Here is a 27061-nt window from a genome sequence, read left to right on the forward strand (position 1 = left end):
ACAGACAATGTGAAAAACCCTAACCTGGGAACTAAAGAAATCATAGTTAGGTTACTTTGATTGGCCTATAGCCTACGGACGAGTAATCTAATTAGTAGAATTACAGAACAACGTTTTTTCTATTATATTTTAATTGGAATACAATACTTGGGTGGCAAATGATTCTGGAAAATGATAACTTCAAGCCTCCTACAGTGATTTCTGTGAACTGTGTATAACACAAAATTCGTCAAAGCTGTACATGAGCCGCTGCACATCTTACAGCTTTAGTAATAAAATGTTATGATGTAGGCAATGGCACTTGCGAACGTTAGGTGAGAAATTGTAGTATGTAGTGCGTGTGCACAGTCTGAACTGTGGGTGGAAGCAATACGCCTAGCGACTAGTCTGCGGCCGGAAACCAACACAAAGAAGAAGAGACGAAGGGCGGAAGAGACGAAGTGCACTCCATTGTGGTCCCTTCGCAGTGCTAGCTAAAATGGATGCTACCATGGAAAACATCGAACACACGCTACCGCTATACTCCAATAATGCAAAAAAGAAAAGTAAAAAGAAAGTGAATTCAGAATACACATACAAATGTAAGTAATCAAACTATCCTTTATATGTTTATTTCGGACTACAAATGAAGTAAGGAACTCTGAGCTAGTTAGCTAGCTAGTAAGCAAGCTGGCTACCTACAAAGGGGACATCATGGCGCCTTGTCTCGAATACTTGTTCTAGCAGATGCATGCGTAGAGATCAGACGGAGCGATCCACATTTGTCCTATTAGTCAGTTAGCTAGAAATGTGAATGTTATTTAATTTGAATTATATTATGCATGTAGTGATTTTCTCAAATGTTTCTTTATTTCAGTGTCTGAATATGAAACAATGGACTTTGTGAAATTGCGCGTATCAAATCGCTACATGTTTACGGGGAGGAGAAATGCCTCTCGATTGGCCTGGAGGTGAGATCAGGCTACTTAACCGAGATCCTCCCTGTACACGTTTTGTTAAATACGTTTTTTCGTTTTACCTGTCATTGAGACGAGTCAATGTGTATGTTTTGAAATCTAAATTATCATTGTGTACCTTTTTGTTGCAGGGCCATCCTCAAACACATGGGCTTGCAGGGGAAGATGACTGCCAGTCAGGCAATGAAAAAATGGGAAAATCTCAAGAAGAGATACAAGGTAGAAATTGCAGCCAACATACACTAAATATCCAAAAGTATGTGGACACATAGTTGTCAAACATCTCATTCCAAAATCACTGGCATTAATATGGAGTTGGTTCCCCCTTTACTGCTATAACAGCCTCCACTCTTCTGGGAAGGCTTTCCACTAGATGTTGGAACATTGGTGCAGGGACTTGCTTCCGTTCAGCCACGAGCATTAGTGAGGTCGGGCACTGATGTCAAATCAAATTTTATTGGTCACATACACATATTTAGCGGGTGTAGTGAAATGCTTGTGTTCCTAGCTCCAACAGTGCAGTAGTATCTAACAATTCACAACAAAACACACAAATCTAAAAGAATGGAATTAAGAAATATATAAATATTAGGACGAGCAATGTCGGAGTGGGATTGACTAAAATACAGTAGGATACAATACAGTATATACATATGAGATGAGTAAAGCAGTATGTAAACATTATTAAAGTGACTAGTGTTCCATTATTAAAGTGGCCAGTGATTTTATGTATATAGGGCAGCAGCCTCTAAGGTGCAGGGTTGAGTAGCCGTGTGGTAGCCGGCTAATGATGGCTATTTAAGTCTGATGGCCTTGAGATAGAAGCCGTTTTTCAGTCTATCAGTCCAAGCTTTGATGCACCTGTACTGACCTCGCCTTCTGGATGATAGCGGGGTGTACAGGCCATGGCTTGGGTGGTTAATGTGCTTGATTATCTTTTTGGACTTCCTGTGACATTGGGTGCTGTAGGTTTCCTGGAGGGCAGGCATTGTGCCCCCGGTGATGCGTTCGGCATTCCGCACCACCCTCTGGAGAGCCCTGCGGTTGCGGACGGTGCAATTGCCGTACCAGGGGTGATACAGCTCGACAGGATGCTCTCAATTGTGCATCTGTAAAAGTTTGTGAGGGTCTTAGGGGCTAAGCTGTTGCGCTGCCTTCACCACACTGTCTGTGTGGGTGGCTCATTTCAGATTGTCATTGATGTGTACGCCGAGGAACTTGAAGCTTTCTACCTTCTCCACTGCGGTCCGTCAATGTGGATAGGGCTGTGCTGTTTGCTGAAGTCCACGATCAGCTCCTTCATTTTTGTTGACGTTGAGGGAGAGGTAATTTTCCTGGCACCACTCCTCCAGGGCCCTCACCTCTTCCCTGTAGGCTGTCTCATCATTGTTGGTAATCAGGCCTACTACTGTTGTCTAGTTTGCAAACTTGATGATTGAGTTGGAGGCGTGCTTGGCCACGCAGTCATGGGTGAACAGGGAGTACAGGAGGGGGCTGAGCACGCACCCTTGTGGGGCCCCTGTGTTGAAGATCAGCGAAGTGGAGGTGTTGTTTCCTACCTTCACCACCTGGGGGCGGCCCGTTAGGAAGTTGCACAGGGTGGGGTTCAGACCCAGGGCCCCAAGCTTAATGAGCTTGGAGGGTACTATGGTGTTAAATGCTGAGCTATAGTCAATTAACAGCATTCTGTCGTAGGTATTCCTCTTGTCCAGATGGGATAGGGCAGTGTGATGGTGATTGCATCGTCTGTGGATCTATTGGGGCAGTAAGCAAATTGAAGTGGGTCTAGGGTGTCAGGTAAGGTAAAGGTGACATGATCCTTAACTAGCCTCTCAAAGCACAGAAGTGAGTGCTATCTTTGCTTTCTTGGGTACTGGAACAATGGTGGACATCTTGAAGCAAGTGGGGACAGCAGACTGGGATAGGGAGAGATTGAATATGTCCGTAAGCACTCCAGCCAGCTGGTCTGCACATGCTCAGAGGACGCGGCTAGGGATGCTATCTAGGCTGGCAGCCTTGCAAGGGTTAACATGCTTAAATGTCTTACTCACGTCAGCCACAGAGAACGAGAGCCCACAGTCCTTGGGAGAGGGCCACGTCGGTGGCACTGTGTTATCCTCAAAGTGGGTGAAGAAGGTGTTAAGCTTGTCCGGGACAAAACGTCGGTGTCCATTAGGTGGCTGGTTTTCCCTTTGTAATCCGTGATTGTCTGTAGACCCTGCCACATACGTATCGTGTCTGAACCGTTGAATTGCGACTCCACTTTGTCTCTGTACTGACGTTTTGCCTGTTTGATTGGCTTACGGAGGGAATAACTACACTGTTCGTATTAAACCATATTCCCAGTCACCTTGCCATGGTTAAATGCGGTTGTTCGAGCTTTCAGTTTTTCGCAAATGCTGCCATATATCCACGGTTTCTGGTTTGGGTAGGTTTTAAGTCACAGTGGGAACAACATCCCCTATACACTTCCTGATGAACTCAGTCAACGTGTCCGTGTATACGTCAATGTTATTCTCAGAGGCTACCCAGAACATATCCCAATCCGTGTGATCAAAACAATCTTGAAGCATGGATTCCGATTGGTCAGACCAGCGTTGAATAGACCTTAGCACGGGTACTTCCTGTTTCTGCCTATAGGAAGGGAGGAGCAAAATGGAGTCGTGATCTGATTTGCCGAAGGGAGGGCGGGGGAGGGCCTTGTAGGCATCTCGAAAGGGGGCGTAGCAGTGGTCCAGTGTTTTTCCAGAGCGATTAGTACAGTCAATGTGTTGATAGAACTTCGGGAGCATTTTCCTCAAATTTGCTTTGTTAAAATTCCCAGCTACAATAAATGCGGCCTCAGGATATGTGGCTTCCAGTTTGCATAAAGTCCAATGTAGTTCCTTGAGGGCCGTCGTGGTATCTGCTTGAGGGGGAATATACACAGCTGTGACTATAACCGAAGATAATTCTCTTGGGAGGTAATACGGTCAGCATTTGATTGAGGTATTCTATGTTGGGTGAACAAAAGGACTTGAGTTTCTGTATGTTATCGCAATCACACCATGAGTAGTTAATCAAGAAACGAACACCTCCGCCTTCTTTCTTCCCAGAGAGTTCTTTATTCCTGTCTGCGCGATGTACTGAGAACCCAGCTGGGTTGTATGGACGGGGAAAGTATAGCCCGAGAGAGCCATGATTCCGTGAAACAGAGTATGTTACAGTCCCTGATCTCTCTTTGGAAGGAGATCCTTGCCCTGAGCTCGTCTACTTTATTGTCCAGAGACTGAACATTTAGTGAGTAATATACTCAGAAGCGGTGGATGGTGTGCACACCTCCTGAGTCGGACTAGAAGTACACTCCGAATACCTATTTTCTGCTGGTGGCGTCTTGGAGCAGCCTCTGGCATGAGTTCAATTGCCCTGGGGGGTACGAACAAAGGATCCAATTCGGGAAGTCGTATTCCTGGTCGTAATGCTGGTGAGTTACCGCCGCTCTGATATCCAAAAGTTATTTCCGGCTGCGAGCTTTATACCACTCCAGCCGACGCTTGGCATTGCGCATGGTGATTTTAGGATTGTGTGCGGCTGCTCGGCCATGGAAACCCATTTCATGAAACTCCCTACAAACAGTTATTGTGCTGACGTTGCTTCCAGGGGCATTTTGGAACTCGTAGTGAGTGTTGCAACCGAGGACAGACGATTTTTACGTGCTACGCGCTTCAGCACTCGGCGGTCCCGTTCTGTGAGCTTGTGTGGCCTACCACTTCGCGGCTGAGCCGTTTTTGCTCCTAGACGTTTCCACTTCACAATAACAGCACTTACAGTTGACCAGGGCAGAAATTTGACGAACTGACTAGTTGGAAAGGTGGCATCCTATGACGGTGCCACTTTGAAAGTCACTGAGCTCTTCAGTAAGGCCATTCTACTGCAAATGTTTGTCTATGGAGATTGCATGGCTGTGCTCGATTTTATACACGTCAGCAGTGGGTGTGGCTGAAATGGCAGAATCCAGTAATTTGAAGGGGTATACACATACTTTCGTGTACCTCATGATTGAAACCTCACGAAATTGACCCTATAATAGGCATCCTTATATAGTTATAAATAACCCTGCCCAAGAGACATCTAGTGCCTACTACTTAGTCCAAGCCTAACATCTACTCAACTAATCATCAAATCCTTCATTATCTGACTACCTACTAATACTGTTTATCCTTGTTTTGGGGACAGGAGCTGAAGTACCCTCCCCCAGGGGTGCAGGTGTTCCCCCACAGTTGGCGTTGGTACGATCTGATGAGTGATGCAATGGAGGGGCGTCTGGCAGGCTCAGCCCCCATCATCGGCCCACTCCCCCCAGGCACCAGCGACAGTGATTTTCTCCCTGACGCCCGGCCCAGGAAGAGAGCCATGATGGGGGGGATAGGGGTGATGGGGATGCACTGCGACCTGGACGAGATGGACACCGAGAGGGCGACGCTGGAGACCGAACGGGCGGCATTGGAGGGCGAGCGAGAGGTGATGGGGAGAGAGCGGATGGCGCTGGAGAGAGAGCAAGCAGGGCTGGAAAGAGAGATGGCCAACCTGGACCGGGAGCGCGCCCAACTGGAGAGGGAGAAGGCGGCGGTGGAGAGAGAGAGGGGACTGATAGAGAAGGAGAAAGCGCAGGTGGCCAGGGATAGGCTCGCTGTGGACAGAGACAGAGCTCTACTGGCGGAGGGTAGAGCAGCGGAGGAGAATGGTGCAGAAGGACAGAGCAGTAAAACAGGAGGACAGAGGGTCGTTGGGTCATTGGAAAGAACCGAGAGATTCCTCAAGATGTTTGAAAAGTTGGTTGAACGTATGTGAAGAACAATTACATGTTTGTTTACACTAGACTAGGCTATTCAATTGGGAAGTAATTGGATATCATCTGTATTGGTTTTATTTTCTATGAAGGTACAACGTTTTCATTGACAAATCCTTTTTGTATTGCTGTTCAGAGATACCTGTATGCCTATTGTTAGCTGGGCTAGAAGCATTTGAACATTAACTGCCTAAACAGTTGTACTCAATCAGTTCATTTCAAAATAAGTTTGCAGTTACACACCTCACCTGTCAATTCTCAATTAAAAAGTTAAGCCATTGAGGTCATCAAAACAACTTTATTCAATTGTGGTATTTCCATACATAGCACACAATAGCAGGCTATTATTATTATTATTATTAACCCCATCCACACCCAACAGACCACCCCCTCCCCAGTCAGACAATAGTCTTGATCTTTATTGATATAGGCTATTGTGGTCAAAACAACAACTTTGAAATGTAATATACCAAATATTGCAGTTCATGTAAAAAAAGTTACTTCAGAATATATTTTTATATTACAGTACAGACTTTACAACAAATGCTTGTTTAATTGCTTCTTTTATTGCAATGATATTCAATTGACCATTCCAGTAAGCTTCAGCTTCAATTAGTTTATGCTAGTATAATTGTTTTTTAAAAAAAAAATAGTGTTAGATTTCTGTAATATAATTTTTCCTTTACAAAAACATATTTAAACAATATTACTGGTTGTCATTGCCAGTCGTGAACAGACACGAAACAATGTTTGATTGTTGGATCAATAAAATGTCAAATTTTAATTGTCTCTTTGCATCAAGTTGCAGAACAGTTTGGCTTTTGACAAATAAAGTTCTCTGGTGTGTATTTGTGTGTGTATGTGTAGGAATGAGAGATACACACCATTTCTCTCACTTGGTATGTGTTCTGTATGCAATCAACAACCGATCAGGCTTAAATTAGGTAAGGTAGGTAGAGTGTGTGTACCGGTATTTACTGTATGTGCAGATTGCCATTGAACTGAAAGACGGGACAACTTTTAGGATCTGTCTCCTTAGGTAAGTGTGTGGTATGTACATATCTCTGATAGACAATGAGTTGAGCTGTGTAAGTATGCGTGTGTTAGTGTATTCACATGTATGTATCAGTGTGTGGTTAGATGTGGGCTCCGATGGGAACGCGGGGCAGACACACATAGGCCTGTGGGGTCCTGCTGAGGTTGATGGGGTTGCCGTCCAGGCGAATGTCCTCCAGTGCGTTCCTGATGTAGTTGAAGTCTTTCAGGTTGCAGAACGTGTCCTCGTGTATCATCTGAATGTTGTTGCGCTGTAAAACAAGGCATTGGAAGTCGGTAAGAAAACACCCGAAACAACACATTCATTAAAACGATGAATGACGAGCTAATGCTTGTTTAAGATTCTGCACAGGTCTGACAGAGTGCTGGAGAAAACTGCATTTTAAATATACAATAATTTGCCCAAATAACAAACTGATGGCAGAGAATTGGTCAGAATGTTTCGAAACAGTTTGCAGAAAGAGTGGATATGGTGGGCAGTTGAGCTGAGTAGAAAATCCCTCTAGTCACCACCAGTGTACAGTATGGAGGTAATCCTATAGTTCACGCATCATCCACAAGAGGGCAGTAAAGAGGCAGAAGTGCTGGTACCTGTAGGTGCAGAGAGCGCAGGCTATCCGGTAGGGGCACAGGGATGTGGTTGATGTGGTTGTCTGTTAGGTACAGGTACAGCAGACCAGTCATGTCCTAAACAAAACATAAGAAGCATCGTTTACATTTACAGAGTCATTTATGCCAGACAGTCTTTCTCAATACATCCCCGTTTTTGTTTTATCCCAGCATTAACACACCTGATTCAACTCATCAAGGTCTTGGGGATTAGCCCAATAGTGGAATCAAGTGTGATAATGCTGGGAATAAGCAAATAAATTGTTTGTGGTCGCTGTCAGACCTACATACCTTGAAAGCTTCTTTGTGGATGCCCGTGGCGCCAATGTTGTTGTGGCTGGCGTCGACGAGGGTCATCATGGGCGGAAGGGCAGGCAGCTGTGCCACTCTGTTCTCACGGAGCACCAGCTCCTCCAGCACGGGCAGGCCGGAGAACGCATCATCAGCGATGGACGCAATCTCGTTGGCGGTCAAGTCTATCCTCTTCAGCTTGTCTGCAAGAGAGGGAAGGTAAAGTACTCCGACTGTTCCACATGGTTTCATTGATTGAAACAACCATTGAACAGCAGGAAATCTCATGGGCTGTGCCTTTAAAATGTTACACCTACTCATCTGAGCAAAGTCGCCCTTGTTGATCTTGGTGATGTGGTTGTAGCGGGCGTAGAAGTGAGTGGTCTCTTTGGGGAGAGGCGGCACGCTCGTCAGCTTCACATCATCACAGTAGACAGAACCACCCAGACAGGTGCACAGCAGGCAGGTAGGCATACCTGGTACAGACGGAGGGACAGGAAGACAGACAGACAGGACAAGGAAGTAAGATGGAGGTAGGCGATACACTTGAAAGAACAGTTGATAGGTCTGAAATGTTGTATGATGAAGTTTAGGCCACCAGCCTTAGATACAGTAACAATGGGTTTGGATAATGGTAGAGAAGTGTACTCAATGTTGATATGATGTTTGTTTTACCATTTGCATCAAGAAAGGTCAAGTCTGGATTGGACACAGCTCTTGATGTGACACAGGTGTGCACATTGTGAGACGTGGCATGAGGGTTGTTGCTGAGGTGCAATGGTTGAGGTGTAGTGCATTAACAATGTTAGACATATTGTGTTAATGGTGTTTGGGACAGGTTACAACAACACAAACATTAGGTGAAGTTGATAACAGATGTTACAGACACATTGAAGAGCTACTTGAAAGTATACACATATGTTACAGACAGACACATGATAGTGTTTGTGACAGGTTACGACAAGACATAAGTCGTGTAACGGACGTTACAGATACACTACCGTTCAAAAGTTTGGGGTCATTTAGAAATGTCTTTTTTTTTTGAAGGAAAAGCAATTTTTTTGTCCATTAAAATACAGTGTAGACATTGTTAATGTTGTAAATGGCTATTGTAGCTGGAAACGGCTGATTTTTAATGGAATATCTACATAGGCGTACAGAGGCCCATTATCAGCAACCAATGGCACGTTGTGTTTGCTAATCCAAGTTTATCATTGTAAAAGGCTAAACCCTTTTGCAATTATGTTAGCACAGCTGAAAACTGTTGTGCTGATTAAAGAAGCAATAAAACTGGCCTTCTTGAGACTGGTTGAGTATCTGGCGCATTAGCAATTGTGGGTTCGATTACAGGATCAAAATGGCCAAAAACAAATAACTTTCTTCTGAAACTCGTCAGTCTATTCTTGTTCTGAGAAATGAAGGCTATTCCATGCGAGAAATTGCCAAGAAACTGAAGATCTCGTACAACGCTATGTACTACTCCCTTCACAGAACAGCGCAAACTGGCTCTAACCAGAATAGAAAGAGGAGTGGGAGGCCCCGGTGCACAACTGAGCAAGAGGACAAATACATTATAGTGTCTAGTTTGAGAAACAGACACCTCACAGGTCCTCAACTGGCAGCTTCATTGAGGACCACAATTGCTGATGCTCCAGATACTCAACTAGTCTCAAGAAGGCCAGTTTTATTGCTTCTTTAATCAGCACAACAGTTTTCAGTTGTGCTAACATAATTGCAAAAGGGTTTTCTAATGATCAATTAGCCTTTTAAAATGATAAACTTGGATTAGCAAACACAACGTTCCATTGGAACAAAGGACTGATGGTTGCTGATAATGGGCCTCTGTATGCCTATGTAGATATTCTATTAAAAATCAGCCGTTTCCAGCTACAATAGCCATTTACAACATTAACAATGTCTACACTGTATTTCTGATCAATTTGATGTTATTTTAATGGACAAAAAAATTGCTTTTCTTTCGGAAACAAGGACTTTTTCTAAGTGACCCCAAACTTTTGAATGGTAGTGTACATATGGCTTAAACACAGTTTGTGATCAGTTTTAATATGATGCAGATAAATATAAGATTCAACAACCCTATTCAATCAAAACCAGGGTTTCTGGGGTGAAATTAAAGAAAGAACTCGTATGTAGATATGAGAAAATATGTTTCAATATGGGAATGTGATAGACCCCATATACTGTATAGTGAAGTAGAATAGACCCTATAACCCCAGAAGCCTGGTTACAGGTTTTGATTGAATAGTTAGCGTTTGCGCTGGATACTGACCTTTAATGTCCAAGTCAACCTCTGGCAACCCAGAACCCCCTGAGCCTACTGTACCTCCAGACTCCTGAGGGGTTTTTGGGGTAGTCAGGAGCAGTTCCTCCTCTTGTTAGAGATAGAGATGAGGTATTAAAGAGACAGGTTGGAAACAGCATGGACAGTGACACGACAACAAGTGCTGTTTGCAACGGTGAGAAGTCACAAATAGCAAGGGAGTTATGTTGTTGTTGTTGTTGTTTATGACACATTTAACTGATTAAATTAAGTAATAGTTAAATGGAACCTTGTGAATGGATTTTGAGAGTTAATCAAATTATGTTATGTTGATATATGTTTAATATAAATAGGTACCTGGGAACAGTATTCTTAGCTGGAATTGGAGATTATTCATACCACAAAGCCTTTGAAAAGAATCTCTTGACCACATTATTTGGTCAACTTCCCTTGTCCAAATACAGACATGGCAGCAGAGCATGCTTTCTGCTCAAAGTTTTTGGGACCTTTATCCCTGTTTTCCTTACACATATGGTACAATGGGTTGGTACTATAGAGATCTGTTTTCTTAGAGTTTCTTTATTTGGTGGTACTGACCTTCTTCAGGGTCAGGGATTAATATGACCTCTGACCCACCAGAGTCGGAGCCCCCAGTCCCTGAGGCCCCGGACTCCCCAGAAGCACCCAATACCTCCTGGGGGATAATGTCGGGAATGAGGGGCAGCTCCTCCTCTTGTTAGAGCCAAAGGGAGGGGTTAGGAGACAGGTTAGTGCTTCTCATGGGATGGGATGGACTGTCAATCAAGCAATCATTTAAATCAGCCAATCAATCACACTCATATATGGTTTGACAGTGGGTTAGGTTGACAATGATTAGGAACTTATGGTAAGTAATGCCATGACAATGGTAGAACAACGGATGACGTTTACATTGACATTGGTACGACAATGAGTGACGTTTACAATGACAATGGTAGGACATTGAGTGACGTTTACAATGACAATGGTACTGTAAGTGACAAAGCAATGACACAGGGTTTACAATGACGACAAGTAGCAAATCACAAGAAAGCATTATCAATCCACATTTAACCAGCACAAAGCAGTTAAATGAAAATGCAAATTTAGAAATGACAAGAAATCCCATATAGTCTGAGCATATCAATCAGTGCTTGGAACTGTACTAGGTTCACAAGGCCAGTATAGGCCCAACCAACTATCTGTATACTTCTACAGTCTAGTCTGTAGAAGTATAGGTACTGACCTCCAGATATAATTATTATTCCTGAATCCCCGGAACCCCTGGAGCCAGAACCTCCGGAACCCCCAGAACCGGAACCCAATATGTCCCCGGAACCACCTGAGCCTAGGAGGGTCCCGGAACCAAGATCCACGGAACCTCCAGAGCCTCCAGAACCAAGATCCACGGAACCCCCAGAGCCTCCAGAACCAAGGTCCCCGGAACCCGCAGAGCCTCCAGAACCAAGGTCCCCAGAACCTCCAGAACCAAGGTCCACGGAACCCCCAGAGCCTCCAGAACCAAGGTCCCCAGAACCCCCAGAGCCTCCAGAACCAAGGTCTCTGGAACCCCCAGAGCCTCCAGAACCAAGGTCCCCAGAACCCCCAGAGCCTCCAGAACCAAGGTCCTCAGAACCCCCAGAACCAAGGTCCCCGGAACCCTCAGAACCAATTTCCCCAGAAGCCCCTGAGCCTCCGGAACCCAAAAGGTCCCCAGAACCGGAAGCCAAAAAGTCTCCGGAACCCCCAGAACCTCTGGAACCCCCAGAGCCACTGGAACCTCCAGAACCCGTGGAACCCCCAAAGTCCCCGGAGATATGAAGGATGTCAATGGGACTCAGGCGCAGCTCCTCCTCTTGTTAGAGACAAGATTAGGTGTTAGAAAAGACAAGTTAGAGCAGAGAGGACCATGATTCAGTTTTAGGGCTAGTGAGTCATGTTTACAATGATGATTAGGTGACATTACAAAAAGTGAATGAGATTTATGGTTGAGTACTACACATTTAACCAATATCAGACAAGTTAAATGGAACTCATGCATTTGGAAATGACGAAGGATGATTGTAAAAAGGGGTTGATTTGCATTGGTAGGCGTTAAGGGGGAAGGTTGTGTGTATCACTGGCAGTACTGGACACATACCTTAATCTCCCTGTGTGTATGGGCTCATAGTGTGAGGTGACAGAGTGTATGTGCTGTGGGTGTGTGTATGTGTGTGAATGCTGGGTGGGTGTGTGCAATGTGTGTGCGTGCTGTATGTGTGTATTATGAGTGTGTGCTGTGTGTGTGTGTGTGTGTGTGTGTGTGTGTATACAGACCTCCCTGTGCGTCGGGGCCCATGAGTAACCCAGACCCCCCTGAGCCTTGGGGGATGAGCTGGGGTCTTAGGGGCAACTCCTCCTCCTCTTCCTCCTCCAGTGATGCAGGGCCCCCAGGGCCAGGGTAGTTATAGTCTGGTGGGGCCAGTGTGCCAATCTCTATCTGTGGGAAAGACCGTGACAGAGGGAGTCAATGCTAATGCATGAGGTGTGCCACCAGAGAGCACCAGAGAGTCACTTGCTGAATAACCGGAGGCCTCATGGACCGTCTTTTGGTCTAGCCATACAGAGTGTGAAGCACTGATTTTGAGTTCAATACCAGAGGACAACCTTATGTATGACCATGCTCAATAGGCAATAAAGCTTAACAGCGACAAAACAAGACTGCAATATTTGGATACAACACAAGTAGCTAAAGAATGCCCAGGAAAAGGAGCAGGGACATGAGGACTTTTAGACATCCTGACATCTCCCATTCAGAGGGCAGAGAAGATCCAGAGACAGTGATATTATCAGTTATCCACAGGTATCGCTCCACAGGGGCACCTCAGGGCTATGCTGTTTCACCTCTACCATTTATATACAGATGACTGAAGAAGCAACCAGGAAAGGAGACACATCATTAAGTTTGCAGATGACTAAGTCATTATAAACCTCCTAAATGATAATGACACTGGTAATGGCCAAGTAGTGGAGGACTCATTGTATTTGTTAATATCTACAGGTGAACGTTGAAAAAAACAGAGGACATGAATATTGATTCGAGGAAGACCCTCAAGGGTGGCCCTCCCCCCAAAAAATCCCAGCCAGGAATTGGAAAATGTGGATACAAATGTCTGGGTACAATTTCGAACCACAAACTGAGATGAGAGAAGAATACAAGTGCAATCTGGGTAAAGCACAACAGAAAGTGTTTTTAGTGAGGAAACTCCACCTTCCAACCAAGTAAACAAGACCATTCTACAAACCAACTTTTATTCACTATTCAATAGGAACATGCTCTAAAAATGCAACATCTTTTTCATTAAAGGGGAAGTTCAGTATTTTATCATTTAATGTAAGATGGTTCCTCACCCTGAAAGTAGTCTATGGACCAGGGGAAGCCATAATCCATGGGTTGTCTTGTTTAAACAGACCCTTTCAGTGTGATGAACCATTCAACAATTTGTAAAATACCAAAACTTCCCCTTTAACTGACTGTGACCACCCACTGTTTTAAGAATTCCAACTCTTGCCATCAGTAAAACAGTTTAGGATCCAAAACCAAGACTGCTAGAGCAAAAGCAGCATTCATGGCCAAGGCTATATCGACATAGAACAAAATGAAACTTATTATTATTATTCTGTTATTCTGTTTTTACCCTCTGCCTAACATTCTATTCTTGCATACACAAAAAACCTAATAAATAAGCCTTGGTACAAGAACTCGGCCGTAGCTTTGTTGCGGGTCGTCAACTTGGGGACTGCATAACCTGCACAGCAGGCTTACCTATGGCAGCGGTGTCTTGGTAGGACGCTCTGTGACAATCACTTCCCGGGTCAAGTGACAGGATATACTCATAGGGGTCACATTCAGACAGTACATACAAACAGAAAAATGGAATTACCCGTTGCAAACGGAGAAGTTAGAATGGCTACCGCGTGAAAATGTTGGAAACCTGTTAAACCTCACCCAGTTGAGATCGACTATGACAAATTGTAAAGAGGAAGTATGCCATTTACGAGCAGTTTGTGTGTTTCATGTGGAGTGATGGCCAAAGCAAAGAAACAGTAACATGTAAAGAAAATCTCCTAACCTCAGTCACATCTTATCCTGTTGACCTTTCACCTCTCCATGTTCTCACACTCCTCAGAACACAATGACGAGTGTGCGTGTGTCAGTGTGTAAAATGTATGCACTCACTAATTGTAAGTCACTCTGGATAAGAGCGTCTGCTAAATGACTAAAATGTAAATGTAAAATGTCAGATGGTCAAAGCATTTTGACTGAAATTGACCAAACAGACGGCCAAAATATACAATGTCAAGAGGACATTTTGAAATCCTAAGGGCAAACAAAGGCACACTTTGCAGAAGTGGTCTTTGGCAATAAGAGGGCCCCTACTGTTTGTACTGATAGTGCCTCACAGCAAAGCACGATACACTAATTGTTTTAATAATACCAGTTATGGTATCAACTACAACAGCATCCATCTACTGTGCTTTAAGCCATACATCTCAGCTCTAAACAGATGAACATAATGCAAAACTTCCAACATAGCTACATGTCCCTGTGTTATGTCATGTGGAAGGGAGGGAGGGGTAAGAGTCCTTCAACTGTCATTTATGTTTTGTTTTTCATTCATTTGTATGTTTGATGCAGATGCCATGTCTCTCACCTTATCATATTTGCATTTTCTTGCACGTAAAACAAATATCTGAAAATCAGACAATAAAGAAATATATCTACTCTAATTTTAAGAATGTGATTGAGTCACTTCAAGGGGTACCTGCCTTCAACCATGAGAGCAATGACATGCAGTTATATTATTAGCCACACAGGGGCGCTGAAACCCCACAATGTGCCAAAGGCAATACCTGACTCTCTCACACACACCCATAGGCTGATTCTATCTTCCAAAAGAGGGAATGGTCCTTGTGGAACCAAGAGACACATGGTAGCTACAAAAATTCATATTTCACTACACTTCTCTTAACCAATGTTCAGCTGTCCATCGACTTTCACACCAAGTCCGACAGATTCCTAACCTGAGGTAGCCTAAGACTTACCTAAAGGTAATATATCTAAAGGCAACTCAACACAAGTTTGTTTCTGTATTTTGAAATTGCTAAAATTAGATACACGTTTAGATGCAAGAAAAGGCATGTGCAGTAAAAAGGGGACATTTGTAAACGTAGCCACGAAGAACGGGTATGAATGGGCGGCGCACAATTGGCCCAGCGTCGTCCAGGGTAGGGGAGGGAATGGTCGGCAGGGATGTTTGCAACGCCAGGGTTGTGGGTTCGATTCCCACGGGGGGTATGAAAAATAAAAAAATTATGTATGCACTCACTAACTGTAAGTCGCTCTGGATAAGAGCGTCTGCTAAATGACTAAAATGTAAATGTAAATTGAAAATGCACGTCTTGAGAGTTTGGCAGTGACTTTAGGAAACAACAAGGTAGGTCTTTGAGTAGTCTTGCACAGAGTTAGCTTGCTTGCTGCTGATCCCCCTCCTCCTCCTTCTCCCCAAAAGCAAACATACAAACTCGGGGGAAACGAGAGGCGAAAGCTTGGCTACCCCAAAAAAAGAAAAACTCTGGGAAACAATGTGGGAATACAAAATGTGCAGAGAGAGAGAGTTTTGAAGTTCCATGATGTGAAATCGAGGAGCTGATTCGAAGCATACAGATCTTTCTGTGTAGCACTGCACTCTCACCATTTTCTGGTCTATCTTGCGAATGCATCTCTTTAGAAACTTCACAACTCTAGAGAGATCTATGCATAATACCATGACTCTTCCAAACCAAGCTGTGACACCCTAAAATACGTCACGAAACCAACCAAGGAATCCCATTTTGCCACAAAGTCCTAGACTCACAGAATGGTTTATATGTTAGGCCATTGTCAGTGTGTATACCACACACGCTCACCCATTTGGATGTAGTTTATTTGCACAGATAAAAACAATAAGTTAAAAACAATGTGCAGCAAGAGGCTAAATGTCTTCTAGTGGTCAGACAATATCAGGCTAATTTAGGAAAAAGAAAATAAACAATGGAACCCAAAACAGGCAAATGGAATGAATAACTTTAGAAGATGTGTATTGGTACTCTCTACGTCATAAACATAGGGGTGAAGTGATATTTTGGAAAGTGCTTCTTTTCATATAAACAAGAATTTTAAACAAATATCGGTTCAATGGCAGGCATATGGGAATGTATACACATGTACATCTGTAAAAATACTGTCCATCTGCCTTTGTGTAATGTTCAGCGTGTCTTTTTCAGGGCACACCACCTCTCTCTACAAAGGCCAACTTCACTCAATGATGGCTTCATGATAACACAAGATACATTGCAGCCACACTGCATTTAAAAACAAATATTACCTAGATTTTGTGTTGTATTGAGACAAGGAAGTAAACATAACTTGTTTTGAGTTTCTCTCACTTACCCAGAAAATGAATTTACTTGTTTTGAGTTGATTATGCTTGCCCAGGAAATGCAAGATAATTCAAACTTGTTTCAAGCATTTTTTAGGTTAAAGTAAGAAAAATGATCTGCCAGTGCACTAAGATAATTTACCTTGGTAAGACGTCAAGTTGATGCATTCTAATGGTAAGAGATACAGTATCTAGGTAAGATCAAAACATTTAACAGATTGCATGTTGACAATATGTTGTCCATTGAAAGGCTTTCTGCTATATAGTTTGGTGACCTAGTGGCATGTGATGAAAGACTTAAACACTTGCTTAGCTCCCAGGGCTCACGTCTAGGCTTTAGCTAAATGGGCTAATAGGGACTTGTGGTGCACAGACCAACCGGGTTCAGCATGCGTGACCCACAAGTTGGTGAATACACTAATCCCTGTCCACATGCAGCAACTGCCAATCACAAGGTCATAGGTCACCTGAGAGATCAGAGGTACACACCTATGTTTGTTTTCAAAACAACAGCACAGACTTTAATTTGAGAAATATACTAAATAATGGCAGAGTTGTCATGTATTATGACATAATCAATTAAATGCATATCCAATTATTGTAATTTGTATTACTTTCGTGGAATTGCAGTATAGATCAGACTTGTGTAAAATATTTAAAAGTATAAATTGAGATTAGCTTGATTTAACTTGAAATGTGAACTTTTGGGACTATTCTATTGGTTCTATTGTAACGGGCAAACTAAATTATGTGCAGGTCAAGTATTTGAAAGTATTTTCCATACGTGTCTGTATTTGACCCAGGTCTGGTATAAACATTGTTAAAGACACCACTAGAGGCTAATGGCAGTCAGGTAGAATGTGAAGACTTAAAACAGAATAAAGCTACTGATTTTTACTACATAACTTCACTTGTTTTCTAGGAGTGGCCCCTTATGACCGTCTCTAAAGCTGCTATTCTGAAGATACCATTAAACAGACCAAAGAGAGCATTAAAAGCTGCCATTTGCATGTTGCTGGTGCAATGTGACCTGTGACCCATTCACAACAGACAGATATGCTACAGTGCTCTAAACCAAGTCAGCACCTGCTCTAGGAGTGTCTGCAAAGAGCTTTAAATGCACCAGACCAGAAACTCTGGCCTTGGATTACAGTTTACAGCAGAAAAGTGTGAAGCTTCTTAGGGTTAGGGTTAGAGCTGCAGAATAAAGAGAGGCAATAGAGAGCTGGAAAGACAAAGCAGAGATCATTGCTCTGAGTCTTCCCTGACTTGGTGAGGGAGGATTCCTTCCAGTCTGCATGATCCCCTTTCCCCCTCTACATACCCCCTCCTAATTCCTAAATCTGTCCTCTCACCCTTCAGTAGCCTACTGTATCAAGGGTAAGCGCTGCCACACACTAACAAATATTCTATAATCTCACTGAAAATGTTAATCATATGAGAGCGATCTAGAATATATTTTCCCCAGCACACACACCACTGCAGAGAAGGCGTGAAGGGAACTGCTGGAGTTGTTCCTGTCTTCTATCTACACTATTGTCAAGGGTTTGTTTTCTCCTGGATCAGGTTCTCTTTCTCCTGAATCATTCCAAGGCTTTTGGATCATATGGACTATACTCAATCTGTCCTGTTTATATTGAGAAGAAGAGTTTTAATTGGGCCAATGTGAATGAGATTGAATTAGCTGTAATTGTTTGAAATACAAATGTGGTAATTTAACAGACGTGATTATCCGAAGCAGCACACACACGCCCACATACACACACATACGCACGCTATGCAATAACATCACCTTCCTCCATCAAACTGAGCCATTAGAACATTCTCTGAGATGACGTAATCTGCAAAACTCATCAAATCAAATCACTCTCATTAGAGAAAAAAAAGTTATGACAACACACTAATGCAAGACTACAATATTGTTTTGTGCACAGATCCCTCATGTCATAATAGCCAAATGTGCATTGGATTGTGGGACTGACTTGGATGGTGTCATACCACATCGGGTTCAGTTTAAATGGTTTGGCTCAAAGGGAAAAAGTCGAAAATCTGATCCCGCTGTTTAGCCTCATGCCAGCCTGACATCGTTTTGGCATCGTGTCTTTGTTACGAAAGAAAATAAATGGGAACATTGGCTGAAATGGTCTGTTTTAGTGTTCCCTGTCCAAACCTGCAATGCAGACTAGTTGTATCACATCCAACTTGGGCCGAGTTGAAGGCTACTTCTGTCATGGGCAGCGCTCTCTCTGCTCTCCTCTTTCTGCCATTTTTCAGTCATTTGAGTGCTTTTTATTGTTCAGATTGTTTAATATCCGACAGAAACCTCTGGCCCACTAGAAACCCATTGGGTTCTGGCTAGCACAGGAGGACCAGAGCAGTTTGGGCCATTTTAGCATGCCGATGTCAGACATGGGCCAAATGTGGGTTAGAATTGAACTTAACAACAAAGACTTAAATATCCTTTGCCACATTGGCCATCAGCATCTACAGGAATTAGCTAGAAGCTACTAACACCTCTCACAAAGAGCAATGCCACTAATTCACTTTGACCCATACTTTCCATACTAGTTCCATGTCTAATGTAGTTACAATCTTATCCTAATCGTATCCCTTCCCCTGTCCTTTATGCATACAGTACATGCAAGTGAGTTGAGAGGCTCAAATCCTGCAGCTGTATTGCTCAATGCATACATTTCAATCTAACAGCCCCTCCCTTCCCCCAGCCCCAACACACAAGCACAATATTTTCATGCATTCTTTTCTTCTCCCCACAGGCAATTTGAAATATTCTGAATAACAGCCAGTTTAAACCAGCAGTGACAGTAAATCAGATGTCTCGTTTTGTAACGTTGATAAATACCTGGTCTAACGGACACAAAGGCATACATATCCAGGTGGTAATGTCTTTCAGACAAATAGATAAAATGATGAATTATATATTTTGGCCCTAGGGCCTGCCCCCTATTGTGGATGAAGGGTTATGACCATGCAAAAGGCATCACGATGAACTTGATAAACCCAGAACCAACCAAGTAGTAATCCCAAAGGGGGAAAGATACACCTGCTTTCAGAGTGCGATTGAGTCCTTGAGTCTGACAAATGATAAAGTTGCTTTTCCACATAGATGAATAAAATGTCATTATATGCATTATTCTCTGTCTGAAGGTACTGTAATTGAGGAAAAATGTTCACTGAGCCCATCAAGTCATGTCTACAGACACAGCAACTGCAGTATTTGACTCCGAATGCTACACAGCTGTAACAGGCCTAGATGTAATCTAATAATCAGAGCTGAGAAGCATGGAACCTCCAATCCCTCCCAACTCAAAACTCAACTTCTCCCTTCAACCATTGCTCTTCATAGAATAATTAATTAGATGCCTCTCAAACATTTCCAAGACTCGCTAGTTGCAGCCCATGCATACAGTACAATCCATCAGTGCCAATCAGTCCTTGAGGGGGAGTGAACGAATGCAGTTTGGAGAGAAGGGGGAGAAATGGGATACATGGAATTGGGCCAAAGTGACAAGCGTTGAAAACTACAGTCAGCCATGAGCCTTCAAACTAATGAGCAGGAAATTTGTGAGGTTCTATCTGACATTTTGGTAAATAAATAAATAAATCACATAGCTGCTCTTTAAGTGGTCCTTTACATGTGAGATATGTCAGATAAAAAGAAAAAAAGTATATTTATAATAAATAAATACATCTGAACGTTCTATCTGCGCAAACAGCTTTTAATTTGGTGCTATAAAGTTCTATATGCAATCCAATCACACTATGCTGGGTTGTCAATCAAAAATAATTGTATGTAAGGTGATATACTTATTGAGTCATGAAAGAGGAAGACATCACAAAACAGTTCTGAGATCTGGGACTTGAAAATACAAATGATCTCAAAACAATGCATTTTGCAGATAAAAACGTATAGTCCCAAGTCCTTGGGTCTCGAACTCTTCCAATGTTTCAGTAATGCAGATTCCATCATCGAGGCTCAGGAGACTGTAGGGTATAAGCCATAATAAGCCCCCATCAACGAATTAACACACAATCTTTCACAAGATAGAATGTCAATGCTTTATTCACTAACTTTGACATCTGAGTCAGGATATGGAGCTAGCTTAGTGCAGGCAATATCAACCAAGGCAAAACAGTAATGTGATACATAGGGTGTACAACATTTTATAAGTAATACATTAATCTTCAAAACATAGTAAGTCTATGATGTGAGGTTCCTTCCCCTCTTCTTCCCTGTTCCTCCCTCCTGTCACTGACCTGTTATGACTGATTCACTGACAGCTATAGTACAGTTGAAGTCAGAAGTTTACATACACCTTAGCCAAATACATTTAAACTCAGTTTTTCACAATTCCTGACATTTAATCCTAGTAAAATTTCCCTGACTTAGGTCAGTTAGGATCACCACTTTATTTTAAGAATGTGAAATGTCATAATAATGGTAGAGAGAATGGTTTATTTCAGCTTTTATGTGTTTCATCACATTCCCAGTTGGTCAGAAGTTTACATACGCTCAATTAGTATTTGGTAGCATTGCCTTTAAATTGTTTAACTTGGGTCAAACGTTTCGGGTAGCTTTCCACAATAAGTTGGGTGAATTTTGGCCCATTCCTCCTGACAGAGCTGGTGTAACTGAGTCAGGTTTGTAGGCCTCCTTGTTCGCACACGCTTTTTCAGTTCTGCCCACAAATGTTCTATAGGATTGAGGTCAGGGCTTTGTGATGGCCACACCAATACCTTGACTTTGTTGTCCTTAAGCCATTTTGCCACAACTTTGGAAGTATGCTTGGGGTCATTGTCCATTTGGAAGACCCATTTGCGACCAAGCTTTAACTTCCTGACTGATGTCTTGAGATGTTGCTTCAATATATCCACATACTTTTCCTTCCTCATGATGCCATCTATTTTGTGAAGTGCACCAGTCCCTCCTGCAGCAAAGCACCCCCACAGCATGATGCTGCCACCCACGTGCTTCACGGTTGGGATGGTATTCTTCGGCTTGCAAGCCACCCCCTTTTTCCTCCAAACATAACGATGGTCATTATGGCCAAACAGTTCTATTTTGTTTCATCAGACCAGAGGACATTTCTCCAAAATGTACGATCTTTGTCCCCATGTGCACTTGCAAACCGTAGTCTGGCTTTTTTATGGTGGTTTTGGAGCAGTGGCTTCTTCCTTGCTGAGCGGCCTTTCAGGTCAGGTCGATATAGGACTCATTTTATTGTGGATGTGTTTCCTCCAGCATCTTCACAAGGTGGCACTTTTCGCACCAAAGTACGTTCATCTCTAGGAGACAGAACGCATCTCCTCCCTGAGCGGTATGACGGCTGCGTGGTCCCATGGTGTTTATACTTACATTGACATTTTAGTCATTTAGCAGACGCTCTTATCCAGAACGACTTACAGGAGCAATTAGGGTTAAGTGCCTTGCTCAAGGGCACATCGACAGATTTTTCACCTAGTCGGCTCGGGGATTAGAACCAGCAAACTTTCGGTTACTGGCACAACGCTCTTAACCACTAAGCTACCTGCCATACTTGCGTACTATTGTTTGTACAGATGAACGTGGTACCTTCAGGCGTTTGGAAATAGCTCCCAAGGATGAACCAGACTTGTGGAGGTCTACAATTTCTTTTCTGAGGTCTTGGCTGATTTCTTTTGATTTTCCCATGATGTCAAGCAAAGAGGAACTGAGTTTGAAGGCAGGCCTTGAAATACAGCCACAGGTACACCTCCAATTGACTCAAATGATGTCAATTAGCCTATCAGAAGCTTCTAAAGCCATGACATCATTTTCTGGAATTTTCCAAGCTGTTTAAAGGCACAGTCAACTTAGTGTATGTAAACTTCTGACCCACTGGAATTGTGATACAGTGAATTATAAGTGAAATAATCTGTCTGTAAACAATTGTTGGAAAAATTACTTGTTTCATGCACAAAGTAGATGTCCTAACTGACTTGCCAAAACTATAGTTTGTTAAAAAGAAATGTGTGGAGTGGTTGAAAAACAAGTTTTAATGACTCCAACCTAAGTGTATGTAAACTTCCGACTTCAACACTATGTAATGTGCTAGTTGCTTTCACCTATCACACCGATTAGTGATTGGTTCAAGGATGTGTGGATAGAGGGATACATTCTTAGAATGTTCAAACAGGGTCTGAGGTCAAATCTCAGTATCTCAGTCACCCATCCCTCCAATTTTCCACCAGTCTCTTACCTTAGGTTCGTCAATAGTCCGTCCATCTTCATAATCATAGACATCCTGGTTTTCCAAATTCAAGTTTTCTAGATCCACATCGTAGTTGGCACTGTCGTACGTGTCTAATTCCACCTGCCGGGCAAATCTGGGGCTGGCCACCACCGCTTTGAGGACGAAGAGTCCCAATATGAGCCTCGCTAACATCCTCATAGTCCACCTGGAAACACAGGAGGAGAGAGACATGTCAACCAAGCACTGAACAAAGAGAGTGAGACCATGAAGAACCAACCCTCATATAGTGAAGCTGAACACTGATAAAGAAACAATTTGATGAAGCGTTCATAGTACACAAAGAAGACATATTGTTTAAACCTTCAGTATATTTTATTTTACTGAGGAAAAAGGAAAATGTATTTTTTTTACTGAGACTGAGATTCAATCATTAGCATAATCTTATGATCCAACCATAAGAAAGAAGCGAGCATTTTTATGACAAAGGCTGTGTCATCCATCCTCAATCTTCAGAGACAACACAGGAAGTTCAAGTTACAAATGTTTTCGCCATGTCTTTGCTAAATGTCACATGGCATTCATACAATGCATATCCTGTATATGCAGGCCTTTGAATTTCATAGAGCACCAGCACACACTGGACAGTCACATCTCTGTGTTAGATACAGCTCTAATAGCCATGGTACCAATCATATCCAAAGGAAAATGATTTGTTTGGCCATGTTACAGTACCTGCAGGGCAATTTCATTGTAACAGAGTGATGCTGAGACTCAGATTTTTCACCTTAAAATGTATGCCAAACAAAAAACAATAATTGCAAAGTTTAACAAACCATACAACTCATTGCACAAGGACGACTTTTAACAATTTCCACATTTTTTAAAACGAAAACACATTTACTTGAAGAACAGTGCAGATGCAAAGTTTGGTAACAGAATGGAGGCACCAACAGCACAAACAGTCATTGTTACCAAACTTCGCATCTGCACTGTTCTTCAAGTAAATTTATTTATTTTGTGAGGAAATAGTTAAAAGTAGTCCTTGTGCATATGGTTTGTTTAACTTTGCAGTCATTGGTTTTTGTATGACAGATTTGAAAGACTCTCAGCATCACTCCGTTATCCACTGCATGGGTGTGCTGTGGGTCCGGCTTGGACATTTGGTTGGTAGAACACATTTTTGAGGTCAGGGAACGTCCATTACCAAGGTGCAGACAGCCTAAATAAATGAAATGTGATGACAGCAAATTCCCCTGAAACCTCATCTTGGTTTTAATCATTGGCTGCCTGTGGTGTGTCAAAGGTGAAGGGTCAGAGTTGATCTGGTAAATGCTACTGTACCTGGGATTATATTCACTGGTCTCGTGGGAACATGTTTTTTGCTGAATCTATCAGAAAATGGTTTACAAGGTGCTGGGAAATATGGGTAGTTTCCCCCTGTTCATTTTTGGAGCATTGTTTCTTACTGCCTAATCACTCTAGTTTTTAAATTCCCTACTAGAAAATGTCACAACATTTTGATTATGTTATCATAAGACGTTTTGGCTCAGTTGAATTGGCGAAAATGTATCATGTGTGCTTTTCCGGGTTGTGGTGCAGAAAACTCAGTCAGACTTCTTTCTCTCTCTCTTTCTCTTTCTCACCACCTCCTTGGACGAGAGCTTTGACGCTAACCTTCCTACTTAATTCCTCATGCTGTAGGCTAAAAAGGACTATCTCTGGACACTATGAAAGAAAAAAAAGCCAATCCCAGATGGACTGTTGGCTGAGATGTTTATACTGAGCCCAGTAACAGAAAAGGCCAGTCTAACTGATCTTCACTAGATCATTAACAGATACATTCTGTCATGTGTACTGTAGAAGTACCAGACAGCAACTTGTGAGTGCAGTCTCTACAGTAACACAGGGTCTGACTTTGGGCTGAACTGAAACAGGCCAGTCAAAAAAGGCCCTGGAAAACAAGAGGAGAGAGAGCAAAGGAGAGAGAGAGAGTCCTCTGGGCCGGCAGGGAAACGGAGAGCGAGGGAAGAGAAGAGAGGAGCAGCGAGAGGAGTGAGAGAGACGTGGACGAGACCCTGGCCCTCAGGGTTAGCTGGAGAGAGCGAGGGAAAATAGCGCTGTGAGAGACAGACAGAGAGAGAGAGAGAGAGAGAGAGAGAGAGAAAGAGAGAGAGAACTGACTTGCCCCCTCTGCCTTCACAGAGGTTCTTTATGAGTCCACGTCCCGGCCTGTCTCAGCACTCACGCTCGAAATTCCACCGAGGTTTGTGGACAGGATGGCAGTGAGTTACGACTGCAAGGAAAACCTTCATTCAATGCGACACACACACACACACACACACACACACACACACTTAAACACTGACTCACACAAACACCACCCTCTCAGAGACACACACATACCTATTTTTCTGAAAGAACATTTAGTCTCTATTTTTGGGATGAGCGCTGATAAAAAAAAAAGATGCTTATTTTAGTCATAAATCCATTCTTTGTTGATATGGGGTAGAGAGTCATCTAAATGTGGTTTTATCAGTCTGCTATTTACAATAACACACTTTCTACTCTTTATTGGTGCATAGAGAAAGGTCTGGGATCTGTCCGTTTTCATAATGTCAAGAAAGCATGACAACGCATCGCAATGGTGAAAGAGGGACTATATTAAAGACAGAGGCGTGCTTTTAGACACGCCATCACAGCACACAGTGTGTTTGTGTGTGTGTGTATGAGTGTGTGTGTAGCCTACAGACTGCCTGTGTGTTTTGCTTGGCTCTGCGTTGGGCATTCCTGATATTCACTGATTTTACAGTTTTTTTTCTTCTTCCCAATAGCTGGAAGCAAAGCTGATTTATTTTTGACAGACTTCCCATACAAAATTAGCAATGAGACTAATTTGTGCAAAACTGAAGAGCTAAAAGTATAATCAATTATTGTAAATTGAAATTGAGGCAAAATTGTCACGGTGTTACTGGATGAACTATGCAAAATATGAATCGACCAATTGCCAAATACAATATTTCCAATCTCTTCAACCTGCTGATTCCAATCCAGGGTGCCAATATCCCTGTCACCACAATGGTTATTAGAAGGAATCAAAACACTTGATACAACGCTCTAACAATCCAATTAAAGGATCCAATCAAGAGCGTGCTTAACTTCATCCCTAAAAAGGGTAAGTCAACCACTGCTCTGTTCAGTATGAAATTTGACATCGGATCAAATGTTAAGGTCAAATTGCCAAGCCAGTTGTGCACTAAGCAAGCAATAGGGAAACACTCAATAAATAAATAAATATCATAACTTTATATGATCAGACACTGGTCATCCAAACAAAGAATAGATGTAAAAATCCCAAAGCAATTCAAATATCAAATATCAAAACCTCTATCAGCAATACACCCAGGTAGCAATTAGCAAACATGCACTGCACAAACTCCTGTGAACAGCAGTTTTTGGAGGGGTTAATTTTGCTAGTGTACCTTGCAAATCCTGCGTACTAAAACCCATAGCCCATAGTGTAGATAGCACCCAGAAGGCTTACCTCTGTCTCCTGTTTTCCCGAATGGTCCCTTCAGCCGTGATGGAGATGCTGAGGGCTAGGGGACCTGGCCAATGGTGAGAGGTCGCTCAGGGTGCCGGGAAGAGGGAGGGTGGGTGTGTATAGGTGTGTATGTGTAGGTGTGTACAGGTGTGTATGTGTAGGTGTGTACAGGTGTGTATGTGTAGGTGTGTGTGCTCTGGCAGACCAGAGCAGTGTGCCCTACCTTGTGTGTGTGAAGGTAGGCACTGAGAACGATCGGAGGGGAGCGGACTGCTTTTGGTCACTCGGATTTAGGCTGTGCACCCACCCCGCACCATGAACACTTTTCACACACCCACACTCACTCACATAGAGAACCTGCTATAACAACAGACACCAGATAGACACACAGAGAGAGAGAGGCACCCCAATGGACGTAATATCTTTATCCCTAACAAGAGTAGCCTTTATTTTTGTGCGTGGCTTAATCAGACCTGCAGTCTGACTCTGAAATATTTGTCTTCCTTTTGCTAAGGTGAAACTCTGGCATGTGCGGCTTTCATGTGTGGTGAGGGATCTACGGGGCCCCAGCACACAATGGGGCCTCTGTGAGGAGCCCCTGTTAGCATGCTGCCGAGAGGAAGTCCCTGCCTGGAGAACGGCCTCAGCTCTCCATCCACTGGTAGCGCTCAGCTACGTTTCCTCCTAACCACAGATCAATAGTCAGTTTTATCTTTAATTCCTATTGTTCAAGACTTGGACTGGAAAATCAAATCCTCTATCTGTGGTTAGGTCTTGGTGCAGCACAGTC

At 43.0% G+C, this 27061-nt stretch overlaps 2 protein-coding genes across 3 annotated transcripts; one reads left to right on the plus strand and one right to left on the minus strand.

Annotated features, from left to right (window-relative positions):
- The first annotated feature begins 403 nt into the window (after positions 1-403).
- On the plus strand, positions 404-6568 carry LOC121543427. Its single transcript, XM_041853287.2, has 4 exons — positions 404-581; positions 857-950; positions 1088-1175; positions 5172-6568. Exons 1-4 carry the CDS (start codon positions 479-481, stop codon positions 5784-5786), a joined length of 900 nt encoding a protein of 299 aa, XP_041709221.1. The 5' UTR covers positions 404-478; the 3' UTR covers positions 5787-6568.
- LOC121543426 (leucine-rich repeat protein soc-2 homolog) lies at positions 6429-26693 on the minus strand. Of its 2 annotated transcripts, XM_041853286.2 has the most exons (11): positions 26272-26693; positions 24912-25036; positions 22737-22935; positions 12356-12518; positions 11286-11894; positions 10619-10753; positions 10031-10132; positions 8058-8216; positions 7741-7943; positions 7432-7527; positions 6429-7091 (listed from the first exon to the last, which is right to left on the minus strand). In XM_041853286.2, exons 3-11 carry the CDS (start codon positions 22926-22928, stop codon positions 6921-6923), a joined length of 1830 nt encoding a protein of 609 aa, XP_041709220.1. In that variant the 5' UTR covers positions 22929-22935; positions 24912-25036; positions 26272-26693; the 3' UTR covers positions 6429-6920. The 2 variants fall into 2 exon arrangements, with proteins under 2 accessions (XP_041709220.1, XP_041709219.1); XM_041853285.2 differs by lacking the exon at positions 24912-25036 and having other exon boundaries at positions 26272-26691.
- Between the last annotated feature and the right edge of the window lie 368 nt (positions 26694-27061).

Source organism: Coregonus clupeaformis, chromosome 28, assembly GCF_020615455.1.
Source record: "Coregonus clupeaformis isolate EN_2021a chromosome 28, ASM2061545v1, whole genome shotgun sequence".
Lineage (NCBI taxonomy): Eukaryota > Metazoa > Chordata > Actinopteri > Salmoniformes > Salmonidae > Coregonus > Coregonus clupeaformis.